General features: G+C 35.3%; 2 protein-coding genes across 3 annotated transcripts in view; both read left to right on the top strand.

The window, feature by feature from the left end:
* The window catches only part of LOC133663222 (frizzled-7-like), a 791,936-nt gene that overhangs the window by 194,963 nt on the left and 579,473 nt on the right, over positions 1–17,500 (top strand). The window lies entirely within an intron of this gene.
* Positions 1–17,500, top strand: part of LOC133663220 (neuropilin-2-like) — a 342,926-nt gene that overhangs the window by 264,889 nt on the left and 60,537 nt on the right. For both annotated transcript variants that reach the window (XM_062067529.1, XM_062067530.1), the window contains exon 12: positions 15,025–15,099. In XM_062067529.1, the coding sequence (XP_061923513.1) occupies positions 15,025–15,099 (75 nt within the window). The remainder of the gene's footprint in view (positions 1–15,024; positions 15,100–17,500) is intronic.

The following is a 17,500-nucleotide window of genomic DNA, read 5'->3' as shown; positions in this document are numbered from 1 at the left end:
ACACACACACACACACACATACATATATATAGAGACAGAGGTAGATTTATTCCCAGAGCTCTTTCCATAATTGAACAGTTTTCATCTCTCTGTTTCTGCTTACTCGGCAGCTTTACAATGAGCCCTAAACTGTGTGTTTGTGTGAAAGTGTGTGTGTTGTGTGTGTGTGGGTGTGTGTGTGTGTGTGTGTGTGTGTGTGTGCTGTGTGTGTGTGTGTGTGTGTGTGTGTGTGTGTGTGTGTGTGTGTGTGTGTGTGTGTGTGTGTGTGTGTGTGTGTGTGTGTGTGTGTGTGTGTGTGTGTGTGAGGACTTAACACCTTCAGTCTCATACTTTGAAGGAGAACTGCACTTTTTTGGGAGTTTTGCCTATCATTCACAATCCCTATGTAAGACAAGAAGGCGTGTTTTTCTTTTGTTTACACATTCTAAATCGTAATATACGGCAAGTATATTACGATTATATATATGACAAGTAGGAGGTGGCTACCAACGCAGACAACGGGGGTACTCTACTGTGCCCATAAAGCCCTCTAAAGATCATCCAAAAACCACCAAGGGTACTCCATTCACATGTCGTAATGTGAATAAGAAACAAGGATATTGTTATTATAAGTGCTAACACAGACAAACTAATTTTAGCTGTGCCGTGATCACAGAGGGCTAACTAGCTTATGCTACCAAATTGATTGAAATTCAATTTAATTGAAATTCTAGATTATAAATAATACTTCTCACCTGGATAGTAGAAGGTTGTGGACATAAACCGAGAAGTTGCTCAACTGTGACATCCAAATTATACTCAGAGATTTTTTTTAACCTGTGTAAGGATCATGATTAAGTCTTCATGTAAACGGGAAGACATAAACATCCCATCAGTCGGCATCCCACTTAGAGCAGACATTGTGCAGTAAGTGATTGTTGTATTTTGTTCGTAGTTTGTATTTCTTGTTGAGTACTTAGCCATAGCACACAGCTTCTAAAACTTATAGATCATCCTCCTTATATTCAGGCTCAAAAATATAAGGTTCTGGATCGTCATTTGTCCCAAAGTAGTCTTTGTTGTCTCTCATGAAGTCTGCTGTGAGTAGTTGTGTTGTTGTTGTTATAGGGAAAATTGAACGTTGTAATGCATCTTTGAAATTAATACGCAGCCGTATGTGTAAAATGAGCAAAATACGTAAATATTACATGTTGTTATGAATGTGACGGATACTACATTTCATATACTGTGTGTATATAGAGCGCTTTATCGGCGGAATACAGCGATTTCCATTTTCTCTATTGTTAGTTTATTACCGCCTAAAAGGATCCCTTAATGGGAGAATTAGGATTTTTTTTAAAAGAAGAAAATTATAATGTCATACCAATTTCCTGTTTACTACTTAGCCATAGCACACAGCTTCTACAACTTGTAGATCATCCTCCTTATATTCAGGCTCAAAAATATAAGGTTCTGGATCGTCATTTGTCCCAAAGTAGTCTTTGTTGTCTCTCATGAAGTCTGCTATGAGTAGTTGTGTTGTTGTTGTTAAAGGGAAAAGCGAACGTTGTGATGCGTCTGTGAAATTAATAATAATAATATATTTTATTTGTAAAAAGCACTTTACATTGAGTAAACAACCTCAAAGTGCTACGGTGTATAAAAAATAAAATCGATAAAAGATAATAAAAAATAAATAAAAATAAAAACTAGAACATTCAAATAGCTAAAACTAGTATGCATATATCTACAAAAAAAATGGTGTTTTTAAAAAGATGGGTTTTTAAGCCTTTTTTAAAAGCATCCACAGTCTGTGGTGCCCTCAGGTGGTCAGGGACAGCGTTCCACAGACTGGGAGGGGCGGAGCAGAAAGCCCGGTCTCTTATAATACACAGCCGTATGTATAAAATGAGCAAAATACGTAAATATTACATGTTGTTCTGAATGTGACGGATACTACATTTCATATAAAGCGCTTTATCAGCGGAATAGAGCGACTTCCATTGTCTCCATTGTGAGCTGACTTTTGCTATATTTATTCAAGATTTAGAATACATTAAAAAAAGAAAAACATATATGTTCTTGTGTTACAAAAATATTGTGAATTATAGACACACACACACCCCCACCACCAAAAAAAAGTGCAATTCCCCTTTAATTGGTCCCATTCATTGCGGTTTACCTGACACCTGAAACATGACAAATTTGGGGGTTTCGGTTTTAGAGTGTTGGTATATCTAAAAGTGTGTGCGCAATTCCAACTTTGACCACAGCGTCAGTTGCTATGCAGAGTGGCGCTTTCCGTCATTTCCAGCGCACTGCATTGCAAAATGTTAAACCTCCCCACCTTCTTCTCACATAAGATCCACCCAGGAACTGGGCCGTTTGAATCCCTTCGCTACTGTAAGAAGACTGTAGCTTATTAGCGTCCAAAAGGATCCCTTCATGGGAGAATTAAGATAAAATATAAAAGAAGGAAATAATCATGCCAGACCAATTTCCTGTTTAGTACTTAGCCATAGCACACAGCTTCTACAACTTATAGATCATCCTCCTTATATTCAGGCTCAAAAATATAAGGTTCTGGATCGTCATTTGTCGCAAAGTAGTCTTTGTTGTCTCTCATGAAGTCTGCTATGAGTAGTTGTGTTGTTGTTGTTAAAGGGAAAAGTGAACGTTGTGATGCGTCTGTGAAATTAATAATAATAATAATAATAATAGATTTTATCTGTAAAAAGCACTTTACATTGAGTAAACAACCTCAAAGTGCTACAGTGTATAAAAAATATAAATAAATTAAAAGATAATAAAAAATAAATAAAAATAAAAACTAGAACAGCCAAATAGCTAAAACTAGTATGCATATATCTATAAAAAAAAAGGTGTTTTTAAAAAGATGGGTTTTTAAGGCTTTTTTTAAAAGCATCTACAGTCTGTGGTGCCCTCAGGTGGTCAGGGAGAGCGTTCCACAGACTGGGAGCGGCGGAGCAAAAAGCCCGGTCTCTTATAATACACAGCCGTATGTATAAAATGAGCAAAATACGTAAATATTACATGTTGTTATGAATGTGACGGATACTACCTTTCATATAAAGCGCTTTATCAGCGGAATAGAGCGACTTACATTGTGAGCTGACTTTTGCTATATTTATTCAAGATATAGAATACATAAAAAAAGAAAATCATATATGTTCTTGTGTTACAAAAAGATTGTGAATTATAGACAACCCCACAGCGTCAGTTGCTATGCAGAGTGGCGCTTTCCGTCATTTCCAGCGCACCGCATTGCAAAATGTTAACCCCCCCACCTTCTTTTCACACGAGATCCACCCAAGAATTAGGCCGTTTGAATCCCTTAGCTACTGTAAGAAGACTGTAGCTTATTAGCGTCTAAAAAAGGATCCCTTAATGGGAGAATTAAGATGAAATATAAAAGAAGGAAATAATCATGCCAGACCAATTAGTGTGTCGCCAGGGGCAACGTGATAGAAAAGGTGTAAAGGAGGTTATAGGGATGCAAGTTGAAAAACCGATTGGTAGGTACAGTAGGAGTCAATAAAAGGGGGATGGACAAGAGAGTTGACAAACGCCGTGTGTGGTCATTCATTTGGGAAGTGAGAGTGAGCAACATCAATGTTGTGTTTTCATGTCTGCCCTTCACTCTTCCCAAACACACGGGGGGCTAATTACCCAGGTAAAGGGCACCAAATTAAAAGAGCTTAACGTCGGCTGCCGGGAGCTACTTATCCTGGGTTGATATGTGATCCGCTGTGTGGGGGTCAGAGTCTGTGTTAGTACAGCTACTGCAGGGGTGCGCAAAGTGCAGCCCGGGGGCTCATTTGAGTGTTTTTAATGGCCCTCCGCATATTAGAAAAATGTAATTAACAAATAGAGTATTAGATATTGCACTGTGCACCTATCATCTACATCAGGGGTGTCCAAAGTGCGGCCCGCAGCTAATTGTTTACCGGCCCGCCACACATTCTGGAAATACTATTGTAAAAAATAAAAAAGAACATTAAAAAAAGTGTAATGAGGTGAAATCTAACGAGAAAAAGTTGCAATGTTGACACAAAAGCTGCCATGCAGGCTGTTTTTTTTTCTTTTGTCTTTCTTCATTTTTCTTTTTTTGCCATTGCTCAAAAAAAAAAAAAAAAGACAAAAAATCCATGTTATAATGAATTATTTTCAGGGCTCCAATTACTTCAAATATTTCACTTGAAAATGTTTTATGTGGTAAATATTGCATATATTGTGTAGTAGCTAGGGCTGGGAATCTTTGGGTGTCACACGATTCGATTCAAAATCGATTCTTGGGGTCACGATTCGATTCAGAATTAAAAAAAAATTCAATTCAACACGATTCTCGATTCAAAAACGATTTTTTAATTATTATTATTTATTTTATTTTTTTTTTTTTTAATGAAAACAATACACAACAATACCATAATAATGCAATACAATTTCAAAACAAAACCCGACCCAGCAACATTCAGAATAGCAATAAACAGAGCAATTGAGGACACACAAACATGACACGGAACAATCTAAAAGTAGTGAGACAAAAATGAATATTATCAACAACAGTATCAATATTAGTAACAATTTCAACATAGCAGTGATTAAAAATCCCTCATTGATATTATCATTACAAACATTGATAAAAAATAAAAAATAATAAAAAATGAATAATAGCATCGCATCTCATAAAGTAAATGTCTAATGATAATGTCAATGAGGGATTTTTAATCACTGCTATGTTGAAATTGTAACTAATATTGATAGTGTTGTTGATAATATTCATTTTTGTTTCACTACTTTTGGATTGTTCTGTGTCGTGTTTGTGTCTCCTCTCAATTGCTCTGTTTATTGCAGTTCTGAGTGTTGCTGGCTCGGGTTTGGTTTTGGAATTGGATTGCATTGTTATGGTATTGCTGTGTATTGTTTTGTTGGATTGATTAATTAAAAAAAAAAAAAAAAAAAAATTTAATAAAAAAAAAATATTTAAAAAAAAAAATCAATTTTTTTAAAATGAGAATCGATTCTGAATCGCACAACGTGAGAAACGCGATTCGAATTCGAATCGATTTTTTCCCACACCCCTAGTAGTAGCCATATAAAAACATCAAAGTTTTCTTTGACAAAAGCGCATAAAACAAACAAAATAATAGTTCCAGCATAAAATGGACAGATATATCTGAAGTTGATCTCGTAACTTAAGTGTTGAAAGTAAAAGAAAAACCTAATAAAAATGTATCACTTTATGAGTGGGGCACCTTTTGGATCCCAAATATATTTAGTGATTTTTTTATTGATCTTTTCACTGTGATTACTCAAAAATATGAAATAATTCAAATCAATGGTGTCCTGCATTATTGATCTTTTAGGGCTCTAATTACTAAAAATGCATATTTCAGTTTTACTATTAAAAAAAAACAACTAAGTTGTTTTTGACAGAAAAGCCATAAAACATTTTTTTTAAATTTGTATTACTTTATATCAGATTTACTGTAAGCGTTAAATAATTTAAAAAAAAATAATAATCTGACTTATTTTTAACATTTTAATGACTTAAACCCTTTATGGTCCCCGGGACCCCTAAAGGTAAAATAAATAAAAAAATGCATATATTTTGTTATGGTTTGAAAATGAAAAAATATCAAAATGGCCCCCACATGCTTTAATTTTTCCGTGTGCGGCCCTCAGTGGAAAAAGTTTGGACACCCCTGATCTACATCAAAAAACTTGAATATGTTGATATTGCGTAACAATATTTTAGCAAATATTGACCTACTTGGATTGGTTTTAGCATGTCTAATGTATAAAAATGGTTCAGAGTTGAATGCAAAAGTAAAAAGTATGCAACACGCTACACCCCTGATTAGAGATGTCCGATACTATCGGACCGCCGATATTATCGGGCGATAAATTATTTAAAATGTAATATCGGAAATTATCTGTATCGGTATGTATGACTTTTTAAAACGCCGCTGTGTACACAGATGTCGGGAGAAGTACACAACCTTAACCCTGTAACACCCTTTGTTGTAAAATTACAACGTTACCTTTAACCATCCTAAAAAACAATCCGTTATATATATTTATTTATTTTTTACCACATTTACATAGTCATTGGGTCCTATTGTTCAGTCTCACAAGGCTATTGGATCGTAAACGTGTTTATAAGTCACGCCTTCTGGCCATGAACTCACACAACCCCTATTTGTTTTATTGGACTGGATTCATCAGATTCCAGTAAGTTAAATGTCTTTTATATTTTTTTTGGTTGTTATTACAATGTCGAGAGCATGTACATATGTAGTTATTGTGGAACAGATGCATCAAATTTAATTTAGAGCTTGTTATATAATTGTCGCAATTATACAACACTGGGTGAATGTGGTAGTCAAAATGCTGGCTTGTTGCAGTGGGCTCAAACAGGTTGTATTCCCTCCACTACATCACTACCTGAAGTATTCTCTCTATACATGGATAGTATACATTCTACCCTTGTGTTGTGTTCAAATGCCTCCTACAACAACATCTAAAAGGTCAAATTTTATTATTTTTTTTAGGTTTTTCTATATATATTAAAGGCACTGCCTTTGCGTGCCGGCCCAGTCACATAATATCTACGGCTTTTCACACACACAAGTGAATGCAAGGCATACTTGGTCAACAGCCATACAGGTCACACTGAGGGTGCCCGTATAAACAACTTTAACACGGTTACAAATATGCGCCACTCTGTGAACCCACACCAAACAAGAATGACAAAACACATTTCGGGAGAACATCCGCACCGTAACACAACATAAACACAACAGAACAAATACCCAGAATCCCTTGCAGCACTAACTCTTCCGGGACGCTACAATATACACCCCCCGCTACCCCTTACCCCAAAACAATAGAATGATAAATGACACAATATGTTACTGCATACGTCAGCAGACTAATTAGGAGTAGAGATGTCCGATAATATCGGCCTGCCGATATTATCGGCCGATATATGCGTTAAAATGTAATATCGGAAATTATCGGTATCGGTTTTTTTATTATCGGTATCGTTTTTTTTTGTTTTTTTTGTTTGTTTTGTTTGTTTTTTTATTAAATCCACATAAAAAACACAAGATACACTTACAATTAGTGCACCAACCCAAAAAACCTCCCTCCCCCATTCACACTTATTCACACAAAAGGGTTGTTTCTTTCTGTTATTAATATTCTGGTTCCTACATTATATATCAATATATATCAATACAGTCTGCAAGGGATACAGTCCGTAAGCACACATGATTGTGCGTGCTGCTGGTCCACTAATAGTACTAACCTTTAACAGTTAATTTTACTCATTTTCATTCATTACTAGTTTCTATGTAACTGTTTTTATATTGTTTTACTTTCTTTTTTATTCAAGCAAATGTTTTTAATTTATTTATCTTATTTTACTAATTTTTTTTAAAAAGTACCTTATCTTCACCATACCTGGTTGTCCAAATTAGGCATAATAATGTGTTAATTCCACGACTGCATATATCGGTTGATATCGGTATCGGTTGATATCGGTAATTAAAGAGTTGGACAATATCGGAATATCGGATATCGGCAAAAAGCCATTATCGGACATCCCTAATTAGGAGTCTTTGTTTGTTTACTTACTACTAAAAGACAAGTTGTCTTGTATGTTCACTATTTTTTTTAAGGACAAACTTGCAATAATAAACATATGTTTAATGTACCGTAAGATTTTTTTGTTAAAATAAAACCAATAATGCCATTTTTTGTGATCCCCTTTATTTAGAAAAGTATCAAAAAGTATCAAAATACATTTTGGTACTGGTACCAAAATATTAGTATCGGGACAAGGCTATTATGTACACACACACTAAATAAGAATGTGTGGGCGACCTAAGGGGCGTTCTAATGGCGAGCCAAGGTTCAACCCTCACACCAACAAAACACAAACAAATCCTCAGACCCTCGGCGCAAACGAAGAGGAAATCCACGATCCTCTCAGACTTGTAGAGACCATGTGTCCATCGGCAGACAGTAAGAGAGACACTTGGAGAGCATGCATATAAACACAGCCTTCCTCTGGGGGGGAAGAAGTGGTTTACACTTGCACGTGTCAAAAGAGGAGGTGTGTGTGTGTGTGTGTGTGTGTGTGTGTGTGTGTGTGTGTGTGTGTGTGTGTGTGTGTGTGTGTGTGTGTGTGTGTGTGTGTGTGTGTGTGTGTGTGTGTGTGTGTGTGTGTGTGCGTGTGTGCGTGCGTGCGTGCGTTCTTGTATTTCTACCCTTCTTGAGACATCAACAAGGAAAAGTGCCTTCCATATGAGGACCGGTGAACAAGTTAGGACATAAATCATGTCTGGTCAACATATGAAATAACAAGTGTGTGTAAAAAAAATTGAAGTGCTCCCCCTCTGGCCAACATATGTAATAAAAAGTGAGAATAAGAAATTTAAATGCGCCCCCTTTGGTCAAAATTAATTCAAATAAATACATAAATATGTATATAGAGACATACTGTGATAACTTGAAGTAAATAATGAAGATTAAAAACCAGTTATAAACAAAAAATTCAAAAATGTACTAAAAGCAGTCTTTTTCTCACACGTGTCGACTTTTTTCTTATAAAATTGGGAACAATTTTGTCGTATTCTTTTTGTTTCTGTAACATTGCAATATTTTCTCGTAAAATTATTACTTTTTAATTCAAAATGGTGACATTTGTCATGTAAAATTCTGACTTTTGTCACAATACTGCCAATTTTTTTGTTGTTCTTGTAAAATAGTGAAATGATGACAAAATGATGACTTTTGTCATCATTTTGCCAAGTGAAATTCCAATTATTGTTATAATATTGCCAACATTTTCACATTTTTCTTCTAAAATCGTGACTTTTGTCAAGTAAAATTACAACTGTTATTGAGTAAAATTCCAACTTTTATCACAATATTGCCAATTTTTTTGTTGTTCTTGTAAAATAGTGACATTTTTGGAGTAAAATCATTACTTTTGTCATAACTTTGCCAAGTGAAATTTCGATTATTATTATTATATTGCCAACATTTTACAGTTTTCTTATAAAATTGTGACTTTTGTCGAGTAAAATTACAACTGTTATTGAGTTATCATAATATTGCACAAATATTCAGTTTTTCTTGTAACATTTTGACTTGCTTTGAGTAAAATTATGACTTTTATTATAATACTGTTATAATACTGCCAAAATTCTAAGTTTTTCTTGTGAAATTGTGACCTTTTTCTTGTGAAGTTCCAACTCATTTCTCACAACAAGCTTTTCTATATTTGCATAGTATGTATATATTATTAATGTTGTAAATACAAATCTTTATATATCTAGAGAGGGTGGTCCTCAAGAAGTAGGCATTTTTCTGAGGTCTCAAAAGAAGGTTACAAATACAAGAATGTGTGCGTGTTTGTGTGTGTGTGTGTGTGTGTGTGTGTGTGTGTGTGTGTGTGTGTGTGTGTGTGTGTGTGTGTGTGTGTGTGTGTGTGTGTGTGTGTGTGTGAGTGCGTGCGTGCGTGCGTGTGTGTGTTCTTGTATTTCTACCCTTCTTGAGACATCAACAAGGAAAAGTACCTTCCATATGAGGAGGTGTGAACAAGTTAGGACATAAATCATGGTCCCAATACGGAAAAGCAGTACATCTAATAGAGAATGTCTCATTTGCACCCCTGGTGGTGAAATACATCAAAATCAGGACGGTCCCAAAAAGGAGGGATTTTTCAAATTGACTGTGTCGGTTTTAAAAGTGCTTCCCCTTTGGTCAACATATGAAATAACAAGTGTGTGTAAATAAAAAAAATTGAAGCGCTCCCCCTCTGGTCAACATATGTAATAACAAGCGTGTGTAAGAAATTGAAATGTGCCCCCTTTGGCCAAAATTAAATAAAATAAATACATAAATATGTATATAGAGACACACTGTAATAACTCAAAGTAAATAATGAAGATTAAAAACCAATTACAAACACAAAAATAAATGTACTAAAAGCAGTCTTTTTCTCACAACGTGTCGACTTTTTTCTTATAAAATTGGGAACAATTTGTCATATTCTTTCTGTTTCTGCAATATTGCAATATTTTCTCGTAAAATTATTACTTTTTCATGTTAAATTACTACTTTTTAATGCTAATTGGTGACATTTGTCGTATAAAACTTGGACCTGTATCACAATATTGCCAACTTTTTTGTTGTCCTTGTAAAACAGTGACATTTTTGGCGTAAAATGATGACTTTTGTCATGATTTTTCCAAGTGAAATTCCGATTATTATTATTATTATTATTATAATATTGCCAACATTTTACAGTTTTCTTATAAAATTGTGACTTTTGTAGAGTAAAATGACGACGCTTTTCATAAAACTGCCAACATTTTAAGCTTTTCTTGTAAAATTGCGACTGTTATTGAGTCAAATTCCAACTTTTATCATAACATTGCACAAATGTTCCGTTTTTCTTGTCACATTTTGACTTGCGTTGAGTAAAAGGACGACTTTTATTATGACACTGCCCTAATTCTAAATTTTTCTTGTGAATTTCTGACCTTTTTCTTGTGAAGTTCCAACTCATTTCTCACAACAAGCTTTTCTATATTTGCATAGTATGTATATATTATTAATGTTGTAAATACAAATCTTTATATATCTAGAGAGGGTGGTCCTCAAGAAGTAGGCATTATTTGGAGGTTTCAGAAGGTAACAAATACAGTGTGTGCGTGTGTGTGTGTGTGTGTGTGTGAAGCAGGGAGCTGGTGTTTAAAGAAGGAACTATGGAAAAGTGATCATCACAGCCAGAAAGTCCTCCACTGACAAAGCCCACAGCTGATGTGTTTGTGTTCGCACCACTCTTTGATGTATCATACACAAACTGACACCAAGGTCGCTGTGAGTGCAGCATCCATCATATCATGTGTGTGTGTGAGTGTGTGAGTGTGTGTGTGTGTGTGTGTGTGTGTGTGTGTGTGTGTGTGTGTGTGTGTGTGTGTGTGTGTGTGTGTGTGTGTGTGTGAGTGTGTGTGTGTGTGTGTGTGTGTGTGTGTGTGTGTGTGTGTGTGTGTGTGTGTGTGAGTGTGTGTGTGTGTGTACGACTTGTCCAAACGCCAGACCTCAGTACCAGTAGTGCAGCAGTAAAAACTCAGTACGCCGTTTCTCGTGGTAGCACACTTGGCTTTTTGGCCGTAATCCGTTCCAAAGGGTCAGATGACAACCAAAGAAAATATGCAAATCCAGTTAATCTGTTCCCAGCAACCTAAAAATATTAACACAAAACACACTTTACATACAATAATGATTTCAGTTGTACATACAGAAAGCATGTAAAACCATATCACAGTTAGAGGGCAGCTTGTACCCTATTTTCCGGACTATAAGGCGCACTTAAAATCCTCTCATTTTCTCAAAAATCGACAGTGCGCCTTATAACCCGTTGCGCCTAATGTACGGCATCATTCTGTTTGTGCTTACTGACCTCGAAGCAATGTTATTTGGTACATGGTGTAATGATAAGTGTGACCAGTAGATGGCAGTCACACATAAGAGACACATGTAGACTGCAATATGACGCCAGTAAACAACACCAAAACTTTAAAAGGTTCCATTGAAAATAAAAAAACATTACACACGGCGCTCAAAAATCTGTCAAAATGTTTTTAGTACGACTTCGGTAAGCTATGAAGCCGCACCGCTTGATGGATTGTCGGCCCATTACCATAGTCAGAGGTACAAGTATTATTATGGTGTGTGTGTATAAGGAGCGCAAAATGGCACCTATTAGCAGACATATTACCTGGGGTTTTGTTTCGCAATATTATGTAAAAGCAACTTTTCTTACCTTCTGGTGCCTGCTGATGTGTATTTGGGATCTGCATAAGTCCGCCACTGTAGTCCGTGCCGGTACCATAGTTCAGGGGTGTCCAAACTTTTTCCACTGAGGGCCGCACACGGAAAAATTAAAGCATGTGGGGGCCATTTTGATATTTTTCATTTTCAAACCATAACAAAATATATGCATTTTTAAACCAACTTTTTTTTTATTGGCATTTTCAAATACAGAAAAAAGTGCAAATCGAAACAGTACAATTTTAAAGTCAGAAAACTCTTCACACCCTTTCCCTTAAAACCCAAATCCACACCCACCCTCCCACCCCACTCAAGTCACACCAACAAGGGACATATGGAAAATATATGCATTTTTTTATTTATTTTACCTTTAGGGGTCCCGGGGACCATAAAGGGTCTCAGTCATTAAAATGTTAAAAATAAGTCAGATTATTATTATTTTTTAATTATTTAACGCTTACAGTAAATCTTTATATCAACTTCAAGTTGATATAAAGTAATACAAATTTAAAAAAAAGTTTTATGGCTTTTCTGTCAAAAACAACTTAGTTTTTTTTTATAGTAAAACCGAAATATGCAGTATTTAGTCATTAGAGCCCTAAAAGATCAATAATGCAGGACACCATTGATTTGAATTATTTCATATTTTTGAGTAATCACAGTGAAAAGATAAATACAAAATCACTAAATATATTTGGGATCCAAAAGGTGCCCCACTCATAAAGTGATACATTTTTATTAGGTTTTTCTTTTACTTTCAACACTTAAGTTACGAGATCAACTTCAGATATATCTGTCCATTTTATGCCGGAACTATTATTTTGTTTGTTTCATGCGCTTTTGTCAAAGAAAACTTTGATGTTTTTATATGGCTACTACACAATATATGCAATATTTACCACATAAAACATTTTAAAGTGAAATATTTGCAGTAATTGATAAATAATTCATTATAACATGGATTTTTTTGTCATTATTTTTTTTTTTTTCAGCAATGGCAAAAAAAGAAAAATGAAGAAAGACAAAAGAAAAAAAAAACAGCCTGCATGGCAGCTTTTGTGTCAACATTACAACTTTTTCTCGTTAGATTTCACCTCATTCCACTTTTTTTAATGTTCTTTTTTATTTTTACAATAGTATTTCCAGAATGTGTGGCGGGGCCGGTAAACGATTAGCTGCGGGCCGCAAATGGCCCTCGGGCCGCACTTTGGACACCCCTGCCTTAGTTGATAAGCTTCTTCTTTTCCTCTACCTTCTTGTATGAGACATTCATCCTCCGCTGTTGCCATTTCTAATATAAAGTAGTGTAAAGTTCTTACTTATATCTGTCAGTGAACTCGCCATGAAAGCGCTAGACCAGGGGTCACCAACCTTTTTGAAAGCAAGAGCTACTTCTTGGGTACTGATTAATGCGAAGGGCTACCAGTTTGATACACACTTAAATAAATTGCCAGAAATAGCCAATTTGCTCAATTTACCTTTAACTCTGTTATTATTAATAATTAATGATATTTACACTTAATTGAACGGTTTAAAAGAGGAGAAAACACAAAAAAAATGACAATTAAATTTTGAAACATAGTTTATCTTCAATTTCGACTCTTTAAAATTCAAAATTCAACCGAAAAAAAGAAGAGAAAAACTAGCTAATTCGAATCTTTTTGAAAAAAAAAAAAAAAAATGTATGGAACATTATTAGTAATTTTTCCTGATTAAGATTAATTTTACAATTTTGATGACATGTTTTAAATATGTTAAAATCCAATCTACACTTTGTTAGAATATATAACAAATTGGACCAAGCTATATTTCTAACAAAGACAAGTCATTATTTCTTTTAGATTTTCCAGAACAAAAATTTTAAAAGAAATTCAAAAGACTTTGGAATAAGATTTAAATTTGATTCTACAGATTTTCTAGATTTGCCAGAATATTTTTTTTGAATTTTAATCATAATAAGTTTGAAGAAATATTTCACAAATATTCTTCATTGAAAAAACAGAAGCTAAAATGAAGAATTAAATTAAAATGTATTTATTATTCTTTACAATAAAAACAATTAATTTACTTGAACATGGATTTAAATTGTCAGGAAAGAAGAGGAAGGAATTTAAAAGGTAAAAAGGTATATGTGTTTAAAAATCCTAAAATCATTTTTAAGGTTGTATTTTTTCCCTAAAATTGTCTTTCTGAAAGTTATAAGAAGCAAAGTAAAAAAATTAATGAATTTATTTAAACAAGTGAAGACCAAGTCTTTAAAATATTTTCTTGGATTTTCCAATTCTATTTGAGTTTTGTCTCTCTTAGAATTAAAAATGTCGGGCAAAGCGAGACCAGCTTGCTAGTAAATAAATAAAATTAAAAAAATAGAGTCAGCTCACTGGTAAGTGCTGCTATTTGAGCTATTTTTAGAACAGGCCAGCGGGCTACTCATCTGGTCCTTACGGGCTACCTGGTGCCCGCGGGCACCGCGTTGGTGACCCCTGCGCTAAAACATTATTCACCCAAGGAACTTTAGTTATTAAAGAGTTCCGGTCGGACGGTTTTTCACGGGACACATTTCCGGTCTTGTTGTTTCCGGATGAGGAGATGCTGCTCCGTTATTGATGGAAGTAAAGTCTGAATGTCATTAAAACAGTTAGCTCCATCTTTTGACACTTCTTCCACTCCCGTCCTTGCACGCTACACCTCTTCCTCTACTTTCTCCTCTTCTTCTTTCTCCTCTTCTTCCTATTCCTCTTCCTCCTCCTTCCCCACGTTTCAATTGCACACACAGTCTTAGTAGATCACGCACAACACGCCCACTAATAGTACACGCAATCGTATTGTTAGCACACGCTGTTTAGCGCCTGGTACTTGGATCTTATTAGAGCAGGACCTTTGTGTTTTGCATGATACTTTTTCCTGCACGTCGCTTATCTCTCTGCATCCCGGGGCTCAGGCCCTAACAGGTCACGACATCTTTGGCACTCAAAGAACAGCACATCGGTACTCAATTGCAATTGTTTCGTGCAATGTTGAGACGCTATACAAAAATTGTGCAACATTTTTTTGTGGAAATGTTCATTGTCTTTATTCACCTTTGAGTGCACTTCATTAAATGGATCCTAAACTGATAGTAGGACTCAAAGCGTGATAGAAAGTGTGACCCATGTCTTGTCTTTCTTACAGAAATGACCACGGTACCTGACACGGCCACTCCCACTCTGCCCAGGGTGGAGCGTTCCACTGCAGCAATGAGACCTGGTAAACATTACACACACACACACACACACACACACTCCACATGCGCGCACGTGCACATATGCCCACGCTCTTAAGTCTTAAGGTCAACCCGATGATGTCATTGTGCACCACTGAGTCTCAGTGCTTTCAACTCTGTTGGAATCAAAAAGTCCCAGATGAAGCTCTCTGTGTGTCTCTCACACACACACACACACACACGCACACACACACACACACACACACACACACACACACACCCTTGTATTTGTTACCTTCTTGAGACCTGAGAAAAATGCCTACGTCTTAAAGACCTTTCTAGATATATAAAGATTTGTATTTACAACATTAATATTATATACAAACTATGCAAATATAAAAAAGGTAAGCTCTTTTTTTGAATTTTTTTGTTTGTAATTTGTTTTTAATCTTCATTATTTACTTCGTTACGACAAATATTCATTTAATTTTTTTAAATTATTTTTGGATTTCAATTTCTTACACACACTTGTTATTTCATATGTTGGCCAGAGGGGGAGCACTTTTAAAACCGACTAACAGTCAGTTTGAAAAATCCCTCCTTTTTGTGACCACTTTAACTTTGATGGATTTCACCACCAGGGGTGCAAATAAAATCTCTATTTTTAGTCTTAGTACCGTAGTGTATTTGTTCATCCTACGGTCACATACGGGACGCGGGTTGTCTTACGTCAGCACCGGAAGTGGTAAAATCAGCTGTTCACCCGGCGGGTTTTTTTCGGGGATGACTAGGGAAGTCCTTCTTTAGCTGCCATCTTGTTTTATCATATATTGGTGCCTTTGCACCTGTCAATGTTTACTTTTGTATGCACATTAAATCAACAAAAAATCCTGACTTTGGAGCAATGTTCACAGACTCTAGTATTTGGCTCTCTATTAGATGCAATGGTTTTCCGTATTGGGACCATGATTTCGGTCCTAACTTGTTCACACCTCCTCATATGGACGGTACTTTTCCTTGTTGATGTCTCAAGAAGGGTAGAAATACAATATGTTTTATACATTGTTTTAAAAATACAATGTTTATTACACACACACACACACACACACAAACACACACACTTGCATTTGTTGCCTTCTTGAGACCTGAGAAAAATGCCTACCTCTTTAGGACCACCCTTTCTAGATATATAAAGATTTGTATTTACAACGTTAATAGTATACACAAACTATGCAAATATAAAAAAGGTAAACTCTTTTTTTTTTTTTGTAATTTTTAATCTTCATTATTTATTTCAAGTTGCTACAGTATGTCTCTATATACATATTTATATATATATATGTATATATATATATATATATTTTTTTTTAATTAATTTTGGCCAAATTTCTTACACACACTTGTTATTTCATATGTTGACCAGAGGGGGAGCACTTTTAAAACCGACTAACAGTCAGTTTGAAAAATCCCTCCTTTTTGCGACCACTTTAACTTTGATAGATTTCACCACCAGGGGTGCAAATAAAATCTCTATTTTTAGTCTTAGTACCGTAGTGTATTTGTTCATCCTAAGGTCACATACGGGACGCGGGTTGTCTTACGTCAGCACAGGAAGTGGTAAAATCAGCTGTTCACCTGGCGGGTTTTTTTCAGGGATGACTAGGGAAGTCCTTCTTTAGCTGCCGTCTTGTTTTATCATATATTGCTGCCTTTGCACCTGTCAATGTTTACTTCTGTATGCACATTAAATCAACGAAACTTTGGAGCAATGTTCACAGACTCTAGTATTTGGCTCTCTATTAGATGCAATGGTTTTCCGTATTGGGACCATGATTTCGGTCCTAACTTGTTCACCGATCCTCATATAAAAGGTACTTTTCCTTGTTGATGTCTCAAGAAGGGGAGAAATACAAGAACACACACACACACACCCTTGTATTTGTCACCTTCTTGAGACCTGAGAAAAATGCCTACCTCTTTATGACCACCCTTTCTAGATATATAAAGATTTGTATTTACAACATTAATAATACATACATACTACAGTATAAAAAAAGGTGTAATTTGTTTTTAATCTTCATTATTTACTTCAAGTTATTACAGTATGTCTTTATATACATACAGTATATATATATATTTTAAAAAGACATTTTGACCAAAGGGGGCGCATTTCAATTTCTTACACACACTTGTTATTTCATATGTTGACCAGAGGGGGAAGCACTTTTAAAACCGACACACAGTCAATTTGAAAAATCCCTCCTTTTTGCGACCACCCTAATTTTGATAGATTTCACCACCAGGGGTGCAAATGAGATCTCTATTTTTTGTTTTTTTGTAATGTGCTATAGTCTTAGTACTGTAGTGTATTTGTTAATCCTATGGTCACCTATGGGACGCGGCACCGGAAGTGGTAAAATCAGCGGTTCACCTGGCGGGGATGAA

Source organism: Entelurus aequoreus, linkage group LG13 (assembly GCF_033978785.1).
Source record: "Entelurus aequoreus isolate RoL-2023_Sb linkage group LG13, RoL_Eaeq_v1.1, whole genome shotgun sequence".
Lineage (NCBI taxonomy): Eukaryota > Metazoa > Chordata > Actinopteri > Syngnathiformes > Syngnathidae > Entelurus > Entelurus aequoreus.
Note: the sequence above shows the minus strand (reverse complement) of the source record. Positions and strands in the feature narration are given on the sequence as shown.